The sequence below is a fragment of the Pleurodeles waltl genome, chromosome 2_1 (genome assembly GCF_031143425.1).
Source record: "Pleurodeles waltl isolate 20211129_DDA chromosome 2_1, aPleWal1.hap1.20221129, whole genome shotgun sequence".
Classification (NCBI taxonomy): Eukaryota; Metazoa; Chordata; class Amphibia; order Caudata; family Salamandridae; genus Pleurodeles; species Pleurodeles waltl.
Window position 1 is genome coordinate 710,322,021 of NC_090438.1, and position 12,656 is coordinate 710,334,676.

The window sequence follows — 12,656 nt, forward strand, 5'->3', positions numbered from 1 at the left end:
TTGTTTGGAGCACAAGTACAAAATACAACCCTATTTCAGAAAAGGGAAATGTGGCCCAGAATAGTGAATAAAGTAAGTGCCATAGCCAACAATCTGTGCACAGAGTGGGAAGTTCGGAAGAGGTGTAACGACCTGCAGGGACAGTGTGCTCATTGGCCTCCGAGTATCAGCTGGAGGCTCAGAGGAATGATGGTGGTTCTGCTAGCCCCTTGCAACTCTTTACCTGGGAGGAGGAGGTGGTCTTGCAGATCCTACATTCTGAAGGCTTAACAGAAATCCCTGGTGGTGTGGAGACTGGTAAGTTATACTTTTGAATGTCTCACTAATCACAAATGCAGTTCTTAAGTTAGCTGTTCAATATGTTTCAAGACCCTCATCAAAACATTTGTATCTAAATTTGACTATCCAAAATATCTTGTCTCATCCAAATTACTAGCATCATGGTTGTATATTGCTTTTTAACAACACTCATTATGTTTTGTCCGATTGTGTGTTGTTCTCCATGGATCATTACTTGCATTTGACCAGCCCCTTGCTTTTTCTTAATGTATACTGTACTCAAACAACAGGTTCCAAACTCCATCTATTTCACTTGAAGATATAATACTTGTTGCATTTAACATAATTTCTGATTTTTTGGGTGGCTCCATTTGTGGTTGAAGACACATTTGAGGTATAATACAAACCTTTAATTTCATTATGTGTGTAATTCATATTAGGTCTAACGCCCAGGGTCAGTGGACCATTGTCTGCAACAGAAGACACTCCACTCCAGACCAGGATGAAGCCTTCAGTGAGGACTGCAGTCTGGAGGATGTGGACATCCCTGGTCCATCTGCTCTGTCTACGCAGACAGCTCCAGTATGTCACACTCAGCCCACACCAACACCTCCAATCCAGCTTCTACAAAACCTCAGCCTTAGGATACTTCCACTTCCTGTGCCCAGACACAACACAACACATATGTTTTGCTCTGCAGTCCTGGCCATGTTGACCAACCACCTCTAGTTGTGCCAGGACCCTGGGGGCCAGGCCACACTGCCTCAAGGGCACAGGCTAGTGGGGGTAGGGGTTGTGGGAAGGAATCTGTGGGTTAGCAAAGTGAGGCCACTGACATCACTGTTACCCAGACCACCGTCGACCGAGTCTTACAAGCGCTACAGCAGTCCCAATACATGATGGCGCAGGCCATAACAGAGATCTGGGAGAAGAAGCAAGTGCAGAGGGATCGCAATGTAGAGATGCAGAATCGCCACTCTAATTTGTGCGGCCTGATTAGGGTGCTGTATGACATTCATCACCACATGTGCAGGGTGTTTCCCATACCATTTACCCATGTCTGTGGTTCTTCACCATCAGGACCAAATATGCCTGCCACAGATAAGGAGGCCCTGCCACAATAGGACACTTCCCCAGCCACCTCCGTCCCTGCACTGCGGATCCAAACCCCACTCCCAGGAGGGAACAATCCTCCGGACCACCAGCAATGAATGGCAAGACCTTCACCACCACCTCCAAGAGATGCAGAACCTAAGTTCCTTCAGTGTGTGTCTACCATTCACTCTGTGGACTATTTCATGGGTACGTTTACCCTCGTACATTGTACGTTGGACTCCAAACAATTTTTGCTCTACAAAACTAGTTTCATTCACCATGATAGACTTTATTTTTTGTCTTGTTCTTTTTTATTCCGCTTCAAAAATATTGTACTCATTTTCCTTATAAAAATAAATGTACATAACACAAAGTAAAATACTGGTGTAGTTATTTACTGTGGCGTTTCCTTTTCCATGTCTACCTTCATAATTTTTAAACCTGTCAATCAATAGGATTCAAAAACACATGAGAGATAACAACTTGGCTATATGTTTCCCATTTTTTTTAAAAATGGTAGGAAATGAAACCCAGACATCTCAATGTTTGATGTCATACATTTGTAGGTAACAACTCTTAGACAAAATCATAGCTGGTTTTCACAAACCTTGCATAACCCAAAGAGTTTGTGCCATATAGAAGTTGACAATCCACGACCTTGACACCATGGACCAAAGGGAAAAATCCATACTTCCAAATTTAATAGGCAAACTATTATTGATTTATGACCTCAGCTGGAGCCAGACATCCTGCCTCACAATAGGAATCTTACATCAATAACATCAATAGTTTACATCATGGCAGTAACACAATTTGTGGCCACATGATCATTTCAGTACACAGTGGTAGTATCTGGTGGAATGTCACAACCACCTGTCAGTGGTGTGCTACAAAAAGATCTTTCAACTTTGATGAGACATATCAACAGCTTCATGCACTTAACACGAAATGAAGATTTTGCCATTGTGAAGGGAGAGGAGTATGCTATGTCTTGACTTATACCCGTGATTAGAGCAAGTTAAACAGCACAAATTGCCTTGGTGGCAACATTCAACAAAAACAGGTCTGATGCAATCCCAAGAACTTCCATTCAGTCACTGTGTAAGTTTTCTCTGTACAAGATCTGTACATCCAAAGTGTGTATCTGTCCCAGGATCAACACATGTTCCCTTTGTACTTTCTAGCAGCAACGTTTCCCTGCAAATGTCACAATGTTGAAATGTCCAAATAAAAATGATACGATAAAGGATTCTAAAACAGAATAACAAGGGAAAATTAAAGATTTTACTGAAGAAATTTAACTCCAATGATAGGACACAAGCAAAGATGATCAATGTCAATAAACACATTAGTCAACGAATGGAAATTTTGATCAACAAACATCCTTGCCCTGGATTTTCCTGAACTAACCATTACTACTTAATAACCATTGCAGACTGAGATGTTCACTATGTTAAAGGTATTTTTTACATTTGCTGTTTCAGTATGTAAAGGTGAACTTACACTGAGGTGAAGAAGTGGTCAATAACATCTCGACATTTATCAATTCCTTCCTCTCCTTCACTTTTATCTTCAAGTGCCATGTCAAGATCCTCACCCAGTGGCTCTTCATGGCCTTCATCCTCTGCGATAATTGGGATGTTTCATTGCAGGGTAATGTTGTGCAACATGCAGCAGACACCCATGATTCGACACACCTTATCAAGTTAGTAGAAGAGGGCTCCACTAGTCTAAATCTAAATCTGGCCTTCCGCAACACAAAAAGCCCACTCCACTGGTCTATGTGTTCCTCCAGGGGATTTGAAGCAGATTTCCACTGACATTGTCACAACCATGGTCAGTTAGGATACGCTTAGTCTCCTAAATAAAAGTAAAATATATATTGAGGAAAAAATATCTCAACCCATTGTACATTCTGAAACTATGAATAAAGCAAATGATCCTCATATCATATTGTACTTACCAACAAGCCAGGCCCTATCAGGTCTAAGTTATGACATTTGCAGGGGTATAGTGCTGTTCTGTAGTAAAAAAGAACATGTGTTGACCCAGGGAGATGGGCACACACACTTGAGATGTATAAATCAGGTAGGCAGACAACTTGCACATTGATGTAATTAAAGTTTTTCCAATTGCAGTAGACCTGTTTCCTGGCGTGTGGTGGCACCTAGGCAATACGCGTGCAGTCTGTTGCTCAAACCACATGTTCAATGCCACCCAAAGCATAACAATCTCTCTTCACATTTGCAAAATTATGTGGGAACTGCATGTAGCTGTTGATGTGTCTCAGCATTAAAGAAAAGACTTCTTGTAGCACACCACTGAAAGTTGGTTGTGACATACCTTCAGATACTGCCACAGTGTATTGGAAAGATCCCGTGGCCACAAAATGAAGTATTGCCATGAGTTTCACTAATGGTGTTATTGCTGTTGTATTCTATTGTGAGGCAGGAGATCAGCAGGAGATCAGGCTTCATCCGGTGACATAAATTAAGTATAGTTTGTCTATTTAATATGAATTTCTTTATGCTGTCCCTTTCCTCCATGGTGGCAGAGTCTGGAAACGGTCTGAAAACTTGATGCCATCGTCTCCTACCCATCCCTGGGTTCATAGACCTAAATGTAAGGAAAACAAACTATCATTTAAAATGGTCACACAATACTTTGATAATCAACACACATTTTATGTCTAGGTAAGATTACTAATCTTATTGTGTCATAATTTTTACAAAAATTTCAAACTTCAAATCACAATTTGTTACATCTGAATTTTTTTTTAAACAAATAATGTTCAAATAACGTATTTGAAATGTATTATTTGCACATTATTTTTTATTGCCCAAAAAAATCAACAGATGTATAACATCGCAGCACTATCAATGTTAAACATGGTAATGGTTCACTTTTTAATGTGTCATGTTTTGGCAACTGTGGTGCTGTACATATCTGCATTGGTATACAAACTAGCCACCATGTTGAATGCTGGTGATGCACAAACAATTTACAAATAAACAGCTTCACTTCTGATATGGTGGGTAGCTGACAATGATGTCAGGACATTGGCTGTCTGACAGCCGTCGGCAGAAGATGACCACTCAGTAGGTGTAACACTCCACAACAGACACAGTCATAGACTAACGTGTGTGATAGCTATGCATGAAAGCCACTGGCTGTGTCTGTCTTCATCATGGATCGCGTACACCATGTACTTGTATGCTGCATCTCAAACAAAGCTCACTTGCCTCCTAACACTCCAGCCAACAACACCTCCTTGACTTTTGCTGCTGTTACCGACCTCTGGGAGCTAGGATGCTGGTCAAAGCAGGTAACAAGACCCATACCTTCTCCATTGAGGAGTTGGAACTCCTCACCATGGGGATCCTATCTCTGTACAGCCAGCTGTGCAGGAACCCAGAGAAACAGGTACGTGTTTGAGTGGGAAATGTTTTACTAAGTAACATGTTCCTTCTTCCTAGACAGGCTAATTTGTCGCTTTTTGTGCACGAGTGAAGTGTTGTGATTGAATTGTAGTGACCTGAATAACTTAGCTGGGTACAGAATGTTGTTTGACAATAAAAGAAATGTCTGTGCATTGAAATGAAAAATCTCCTGAAAGAGTAACCTGAATTTCCAGTTCATGTTACTCACAATTCCAGATTTCATTAAACAAACTGCAGGTCACTTTCTTCCATAGGCCAGTAGACATTGTACAACTAATATCAGTAAAAACCTACAGCACCTGATGAATTGAATGAGCCTTTAAGTGCAAGAAGAAACTTCTAAGTTATAGAGTTGGCTGATGTTTTTCTTTCCAGCTAAGCTACAACCCATATTTTGAAAGAAGAGTATCAGCATGTTTTTTACAAGTCATGGTGCCACATATGGGGAAAGATATTGGCTGTGCTGCGAGTCTAAATGATACAGGCTCTCAATCGTCCATACAAGTGTGTCCCATTACTACAAACACACTACTTTTTCATGCATCACCAAAAACCATGCTCGCACCGACACATGGCAGCCCTTACATACTGTCCTTAGTCACTGTGTGTGGTTCAAATCGTAGTATCTGACTCTTATAAGATTAGGCATGATACCAATGCAGCTGTGTGTGTGGGGTTACGTGCAAATAATGTACAGGTTGTTTGGCCTTTGGTAGCTCAAAGTGATTTGGACTAATCAGGAGTGGGTTTCACTACAGGAAAGGTTCCAAAGTCCTGGCCTAGATGATGTTTGTGGTCTGGATTAGTAAAATGAGGAAATAGAAAGTGTTGAGGGTACTCAACAGGTCACTGCAAATAAGTATTTCTTAGGAACTTTTGAATTGTGATAAATAATCAGTACTGACTGTTTTAGTAATGGAAGTGAGAGATGCAGCTAAATTGTGTCACAGCACTACAAACAAACAAAATCACTCAGAACGCATTTTGTTTTCATTTTTTCTCAACCATACAGATCAATGCCCATCTGTAGGCCAGACCACACTCCTGAATGCCATACAGGGCTTAGTAGCGAGGTGCAACACATGTTGACTTACCTGAAAGGTATTCATAGTGCAACACCTGACCTACAGAGGTCATTCCAAGGTCTGGCCTCCTCACTGACAGCAGCTTCCCAACCTTCCCACCTTCGTGCCCCAACTCCAATCCCTACCCCATCCCAATTTCCTTTTCTCAGCCCTGTCCAACGCACACTCATTACTTTGCACGCACCCACTCAAACACACACAAGCAGTACACCCACACATAAACACAGACACAGCAAAAAGCACAGGCACACACACACACAGACACCACACCCACCACCATGACCACCACCAGCACACTTGCACACACACACACACACACACCCACATGCACCACCACCAGCACACCTTCAGACACCACTTCCACCACCACACCCACATGCACCAGTACATCGGCAAGCACCACACCCACAGGACACAAACGCCAACACTCACCCAGACAACCAGCAAAAAACACACACTCAAACATAGACCACTTACTTCAGACCCACAGGCAACTGCACCGTCAACAGACACACACACACACACATTACCCACTGTCACTCCCTCTACCTCCCAAACCCAACTCCCTGCCAACCGTCCTACTCGTTTTCCCTGTGAAGACCTTATATTTACCCTGTCCCTGACCTCTTCCATATCCCAAACCCCCCTCCCAAATGTAAATCCACTCCTCCCAAACATATTACCACTCCTCCCAAACATATTACCACTCCTCCCAAACTTCGACACACCCCTCCCAATTCCAAACTCACCCCTCCCTAATCCAACCCCACTCCTTTCAAACCTACCCCTCCAAAACCAAGCGGATCTCTCCCAAACCACCACCTCCCAAATAAGATCATTGATGTGCCTGCTCTATGCCCAATAGATGCCCCCTCCTGAGGAGGTTGTACTTGGCAGTGCAATTAGGAGGCAAGTTCAGGGCCTGAAGTCCAGTTCTCCAAATCTGGACATTTTGGACATTGCTAATTACAATTTTGAACTGAGAAGTATCTCATGATCTTATTAAATTTTATTTTACTTTGAACACCTTTGTCTTGGCATTAATTTCGTATTAGCGGTAACTGTTGATAATGTTAATGTGGGTGACCTGCACTCATTCTCATTTCTGGCAGTGACAGGCACAGGTATTCTTTTTGACATATTTATATTGTGCATACGTTGGTGTTGTACATTTGTGATAGACGTGTAAATTGTGGTGCAAACACTCATCATGTTAACAGACAGTTACACCAAAATGAAAAAAAAATATTTTTTGACTTGAGAATGCACGTCTTTATTTCAACATGATGTGTTGAAGATATACACATAAGCATTACAGAGAGAATATGACACATTAAAGTTACATAACATCTAATGTGTAACTGAAATTGCACAAACCAAGGGGCATGTGTCCTTCATACATCTTTGACACGTTTGAAGTTTAGAGGTAAAATTTGTTGTACATTCTGTGTAAACCCACTTGTATAATTGTGTAGTGCAAATACTACATTATATTGGCTTTATGTATTTACAGTGAAATATACTGTCTAGGTATATGATATGGTAGTTTGTGTGAAATGATTACACACACCTGTATGGACACATTCCTGTTTAGGGATTTTTGTGTAGGTGTCCATTGGCATGCAGGCAGTTGATACCAGATTGGTGGGTGTTAATGATATGTTGAGGTGTTTTACTTTAATTTGTTTAATTACCACACATATGCAGTGCACATCATTGTACAATTGCTTGCAAGCATTTTTAAACAAGCACATGTCCAATGCTAATGTACGTAGTCAATTCTGATAGTGACATATCCCTCCCAATCCACCAACTCAGATGTGTCGGTTTAGACACCACAGTTACATGGGCAAGAAGGCACATTGTGATTGGCTCGGCGGCAAAAGTGGCTGGACTCCCACTACCAGCCACTTTTGCCTACAGCGCTGTTGATGTGGGTGGAGATTCTTGGCGGTGACGGAGGTTCGTCGGCGGTCTCTCGTTTACGGGACTGTCAACATCTAATAACAGTGGGCGGTCTACCAAGTCGACGGACAGGAAATCTGACGGAAAATTGATGGCAGGACCGTTGCCGCCAAGATCTAAATCAAGCCCTCAGTCTTGAAATTTAGCAGTGTGGATAGATCATCAAGATAAGGAATTTACTTTTTCGCAATAAAATCCACTGAGAATATTGATCTCCAAGTGATGGTACCTCACTACAGTTATTCAGATTTGCCAGCAGATGCAGCCATACTGGGAAGAATTACTTGGAGCGCCAGATGAGAGATAGATTAATGACAAAGGGGAGAAACTTTCTGGTTGACTACCATCTTTAGAAAAAGCTTAGCTCAAATCAAAGAGTAAATATTACTTTAATGTGAACTATTTGGAGGGTGTTGAATTTTCTCCGTATTGCACTTTTTATAACATTGCATCTCTTGAGCTAGGTTTGTGTTTTTTCCTATAAGTGTGTGTTTGTACTTTGTAGGGTCCAGCCCGCATGCAGTTTTCCAAACCTGTGATTGCAGCAGTGAGTGGATATGCAGTAGCTGGAGGCCTTGAACTCAGCCTTCTCGCTGACCTGCGTGTTGCGGAGCAAAGTGCAATTTTTGGAGTATTTTGCAGGCGCTTTGGTATGTGCCCCTTTCATGCTTATTTATGCAAAGTTTCAACATCCATCGGCATTGTGTGCCAAGACGCATTGTATGTGAGCATGAACCACAGTAAAATGTCTTTAAAATTATGTACTGTATTTATGATTAAAAGGAAATGTGTGACCACAAGTTATTTCATGTCTGACAGGCAGTCTGGAAGATCCGTAGTGCTCAAGGAAAATTGTACTTTTGGTCATGTGAGTAGCGACACATGAGGGGAAACAAGACAGAAGCGATCTTTCTGATGATATTCCTTGGTGTTTTTGGAACAGTGTCCCAGCATATTCTCAACATAGACAATAGACATTAAGTTGGGGTGGTTCTGAGAGGAGTAAGTGCATATTCTAGTTTTAGGCTAAATTAGCAATTGACCTGTCTCAGAGATTTAGTCATTTGGGACTTTCATAAAAGTTGGTCCTTGATAGAGTGAAGAACCAATTTTTCCTCTAGGTCAATAGGAATTTAGAGTACATCTTGATATCATTTTAGGAAGTGCTCTGTGGATTATAGATTGTGGTACTGAGCAAACAGGACTGGAATAATAGTTCCTATTGCTGGTTTTGGAGGCCTAACAAAAAGAGCTGTTCTTCCATGTGTCTGAAAGAGCTTTACAAAACACAATACGTTCAAGTATAACACAGAAGATAACATGCCCAGAGGTACCATTTCTTTTGGTGTTCCAACCCCATTAGAGGTCATCATGCTATTCTGCCCCCCACACTGTGAAATAACATGTGGGACCCATTATCACCAGGTCCATTGTCAAAAGCAGTTCCTGATCCTACCCCATTTTTGATGATTGAGCATGTTCCTTAGGCACAAACGTGACTTCCCACACCATCCTGTTCTCACTAGTTTGTACTTTCCATATCAAAATGTACTTGTTAGAAAAACATATGATCAGAAACATTTCTGTGCTACATAACAATAGCAAAAAGTGGTCCCAATGCCATCTGAAATGAAATATAAAATAACCGATGAAATTCGCAAAACAAAAATTTAACAAATAGGCTATTTTCAGAGCCAAAGATAATTCCTTTAAAAAAAGACGTTACTGCGATAAAAATGTACACTAGTGAGCGTGAAAAAGGGCAAAATGATAAGGTCCACTAGCCCAAGCCCCAGTGCAGCTCAGACAGTAGTGTACTGATGTGAACATGGAGTTGCTGGAGACCTTCAGTGATTTCTGCACAGTGAATTAATCATAGCTCTTCAGAGTATTAGCATTTAAGAATGCTCTCTTCTAGGATGATCACAAGAGAGTTGGTGAGCTCCAGTCATTTTTAATTCATTGAAGAGGTGCATTGTTAGACAGTGAGTGTAGGACATAACTAAAAACTCAAACTCCCTGGCAAATATTCAATATGAAATGCATGCTCCTGCAGAAGGATTACTAAAGCACACACAGACATACTCAATATCAAGCATGTAAAACAAATTCAATAAATGTTCCTCTTCGGACATAAGTCAAAATCACTAAACAAATCACTAAACAAAACAAAATGATGGACGGAGTGTTGAAACTTTTGAAACACTCACCCCCAGTCACAGATCTGGGTTTAATCCATTGTTATTTTGCTCACCACGTCACCCCAGTTTAGACCCAGCCATATGCAAATCAGTCTTGAACCTGTTCCCCATGGGAACAGTCCAGCCCGAACTGCCAGGTCAGGTCTTCCCTGGACAGGTAACAAACATCTTGGGACCGGTTTCAGGGTATCACCCTTCATCAGCCAGGCTAGCTTGAATCCAGTGGCGCAGTAAGCAAGGGACCCACATCTGGGCATACTCTAGTCACTGAGGGCGCACAAGGTAACATCACTAAACAAAATAAAATGACGGATGGAGTGTTGAAATTTTTCAAACACTCACTCCCAGTCACAGATCTGGGTTTAGTCCATTGTTATTTTGCTCGCCACGCCACCCAGTTTGGACCCAGCTATATGCAAATCAGTCTCCCAAAATGATTGGGTAATCCCTTCATGAGTCTGCCCTGGGCTGTGGGGTCCTTATGCTCACAGTCCTAAGAAACTAAAGTCAGTTGTCAGGTATTGTCTAACATATAAGTTAATTTAAACAAGTACATTCTGAATATTAAACTCAATTGCAAGTGGTTGTCTCAAGTGATAAGACAATGCACTGGAAATAAGGGTAAGCATTGGCAAAGCCAATGTGGAGTTAAGAGCTTTGCCAATATCTTTGACTTCTATTGGCATAGGAAAGCATGCAGCTTCACACCCCAGCCCCTCCCTTCCGTCCTTTTCACCCATTCGGCTAACTTATCTCTAACCTAGTTACTGCGATGTGACAGTGCCATATCTATGTAAGAGATTGGAAGAGTGGGTGGACAACTTAACTTTTTGAGGTCTACATGCATAACAACATGTCGTGACCTCTTTGAGGCTTAGGTGCACGAAAAGATTAACATTTTGGGAAGCTCGTTTATTTTAGTTATAGAACGCATTGCTGGGAAACGCTGGTAAGAAGCTTAGAAAAACAAAAGTTACTATTTTACTCTGAAAAACTGATTGTTTGCAAGGTGATGACCACTAAAACAAATTGAAAAGGATAGGTTAGATAACTTTATTGATGGTCATAAAAAATAGATACAGAGTTTTGGAGATAAGGTGGGGTTCAAATGCTCAGAGGAGGCGACAGGTGCTGACACGAGAATTTTAAGAATGCTATACGGAGTTATTAAGACACCGAGGAAGGAAGGACAGAGGCAGACTGGCTCGAACTTCCAGTAATACATGCATGGTGATCGTACGTGGTCAGACCCTGCTTTAAGCCAGTTTTAGATAAAATGCGCTTTAATTAATAAAGAAATAAATAAATAGCAAAAATCAGGTTGAAAGCTAGAGGCCGTTTGTTACAACTCTTGCAGGTTTAGAGGTGGAATGGAGTTGGCCTACCGGGGATGCCCTTTTGTGAGTCATGAGAGGTGCACACAGCACTGTGGGAAAGGCAACGAAAAGCAGGGGATGGCAGTAAAACAGAACGTACCGAACAAATGGAAGGCAGAATAAAATGATGGCAAGATCAGTGGTGTAAACAGATTACAGTAGACTCATTAAGTGGTAAATAATTACCCTGAAATGGAAGAGACCTGAGGAGAATTTATGCTTTTCTAGGGAGCAAAAATTATTTTGAACTACAAAATACCAGGCATCTCCTTTTTAAAACCAAATTGACTATTGAAGATCGAATTCTCCACAGCAGGTGTTCATAATCCGGAATTATTTGACCTCTCTAAACACTGGTTTCCACCTATTTTTGTGTTCCCAGTGCTGCACACAACAGTAGTCTGTCTACAACCCAAACTGAGAATGGTAGTACAAATATTCCGCTTAAGTGTGATGAATGCATTTCAGTCATTCTCAACAACGTAAGATGCGTCAGCATTCTTAAAGCAGAAACCCCAATGGAAAGGAGCCTTCAAAAATAGAAGGAAAACGAGGAGATTAAAGTTTTCATTTTCAAGGGTCACATACCCACTAACCACACTAACCTTTTTAGGCTATTTTAGGATTTTCTTTTTTAGACCGCTTTGTTGACCGAAACGTCAAAAATCAGATCACACCCTGTATACCAGGCTGGCAGACCTGACACCACACCCCTCATACACAGTCCTTTTCTAGAGGAGCCCTCAATGTCTGTGGTTATAGCCAGCGTTGGTGTGTGGTTAAAAGTTTGTTGATAGCTCCCCAGAACTAAATATAACTTACAAACATAGCCCACTGTATTCATGATTTCGGCTACATGTTGTTTACAGTTGTGTGTGGTCTGTTTGAAATACGTGCCTAGAGGGCAAGCAGTATGTCTCTGTTATTGTGTATTTTAACAGCTGTGTAGGAGGCATCTTTCTTTAACTGTATACATTATATTAAACCACAGCACGTCACCCATCTCTAGGCCCGTCGTCCTCCATCAGCCTGCCTGCTCTGGGACTCACCGTTCATTTCATATGGAAAAAAGTGTCTTCTTGTATTTGGAAGGCCATTATTTTTTTAATCAAAAGATGGCTTAGCCACTCTTGCTAATTAAAATCACAGATGAGAGGTTGATGCAACACATATCTAAAGGCAGTTGTAAACATCTGGACCGTTTGTAAATCATTC

At 41.4% G+C, this 12,656-nt stretch overlaps 1 protein-coding gene across 2 annotated transcripts in view; it reads left to right on the forward strand.

Moving 5' to 3' along the window:
- LOC138267873 (enoyl-CoA hydratase EchA19-like) overlaps positions 1–12,656 on the forward strand; it is a 281,482-nt gene that overhangs the window by 153,176 nt on the left and 115,650 nt on the right. For both annotated transcript variants that reach the window (XM_069217102.1, XM_069217111.1), the window contains one exon: positions 8,370–8,514. In XM_069217102.1, coding sequence (XP_069073203.1) covers positions 8,370–8,514 — 145 coding nt within the window. The remainder of the gene's footprint in view (positions 1–8,369; positions 8,515–12,656) is intronic.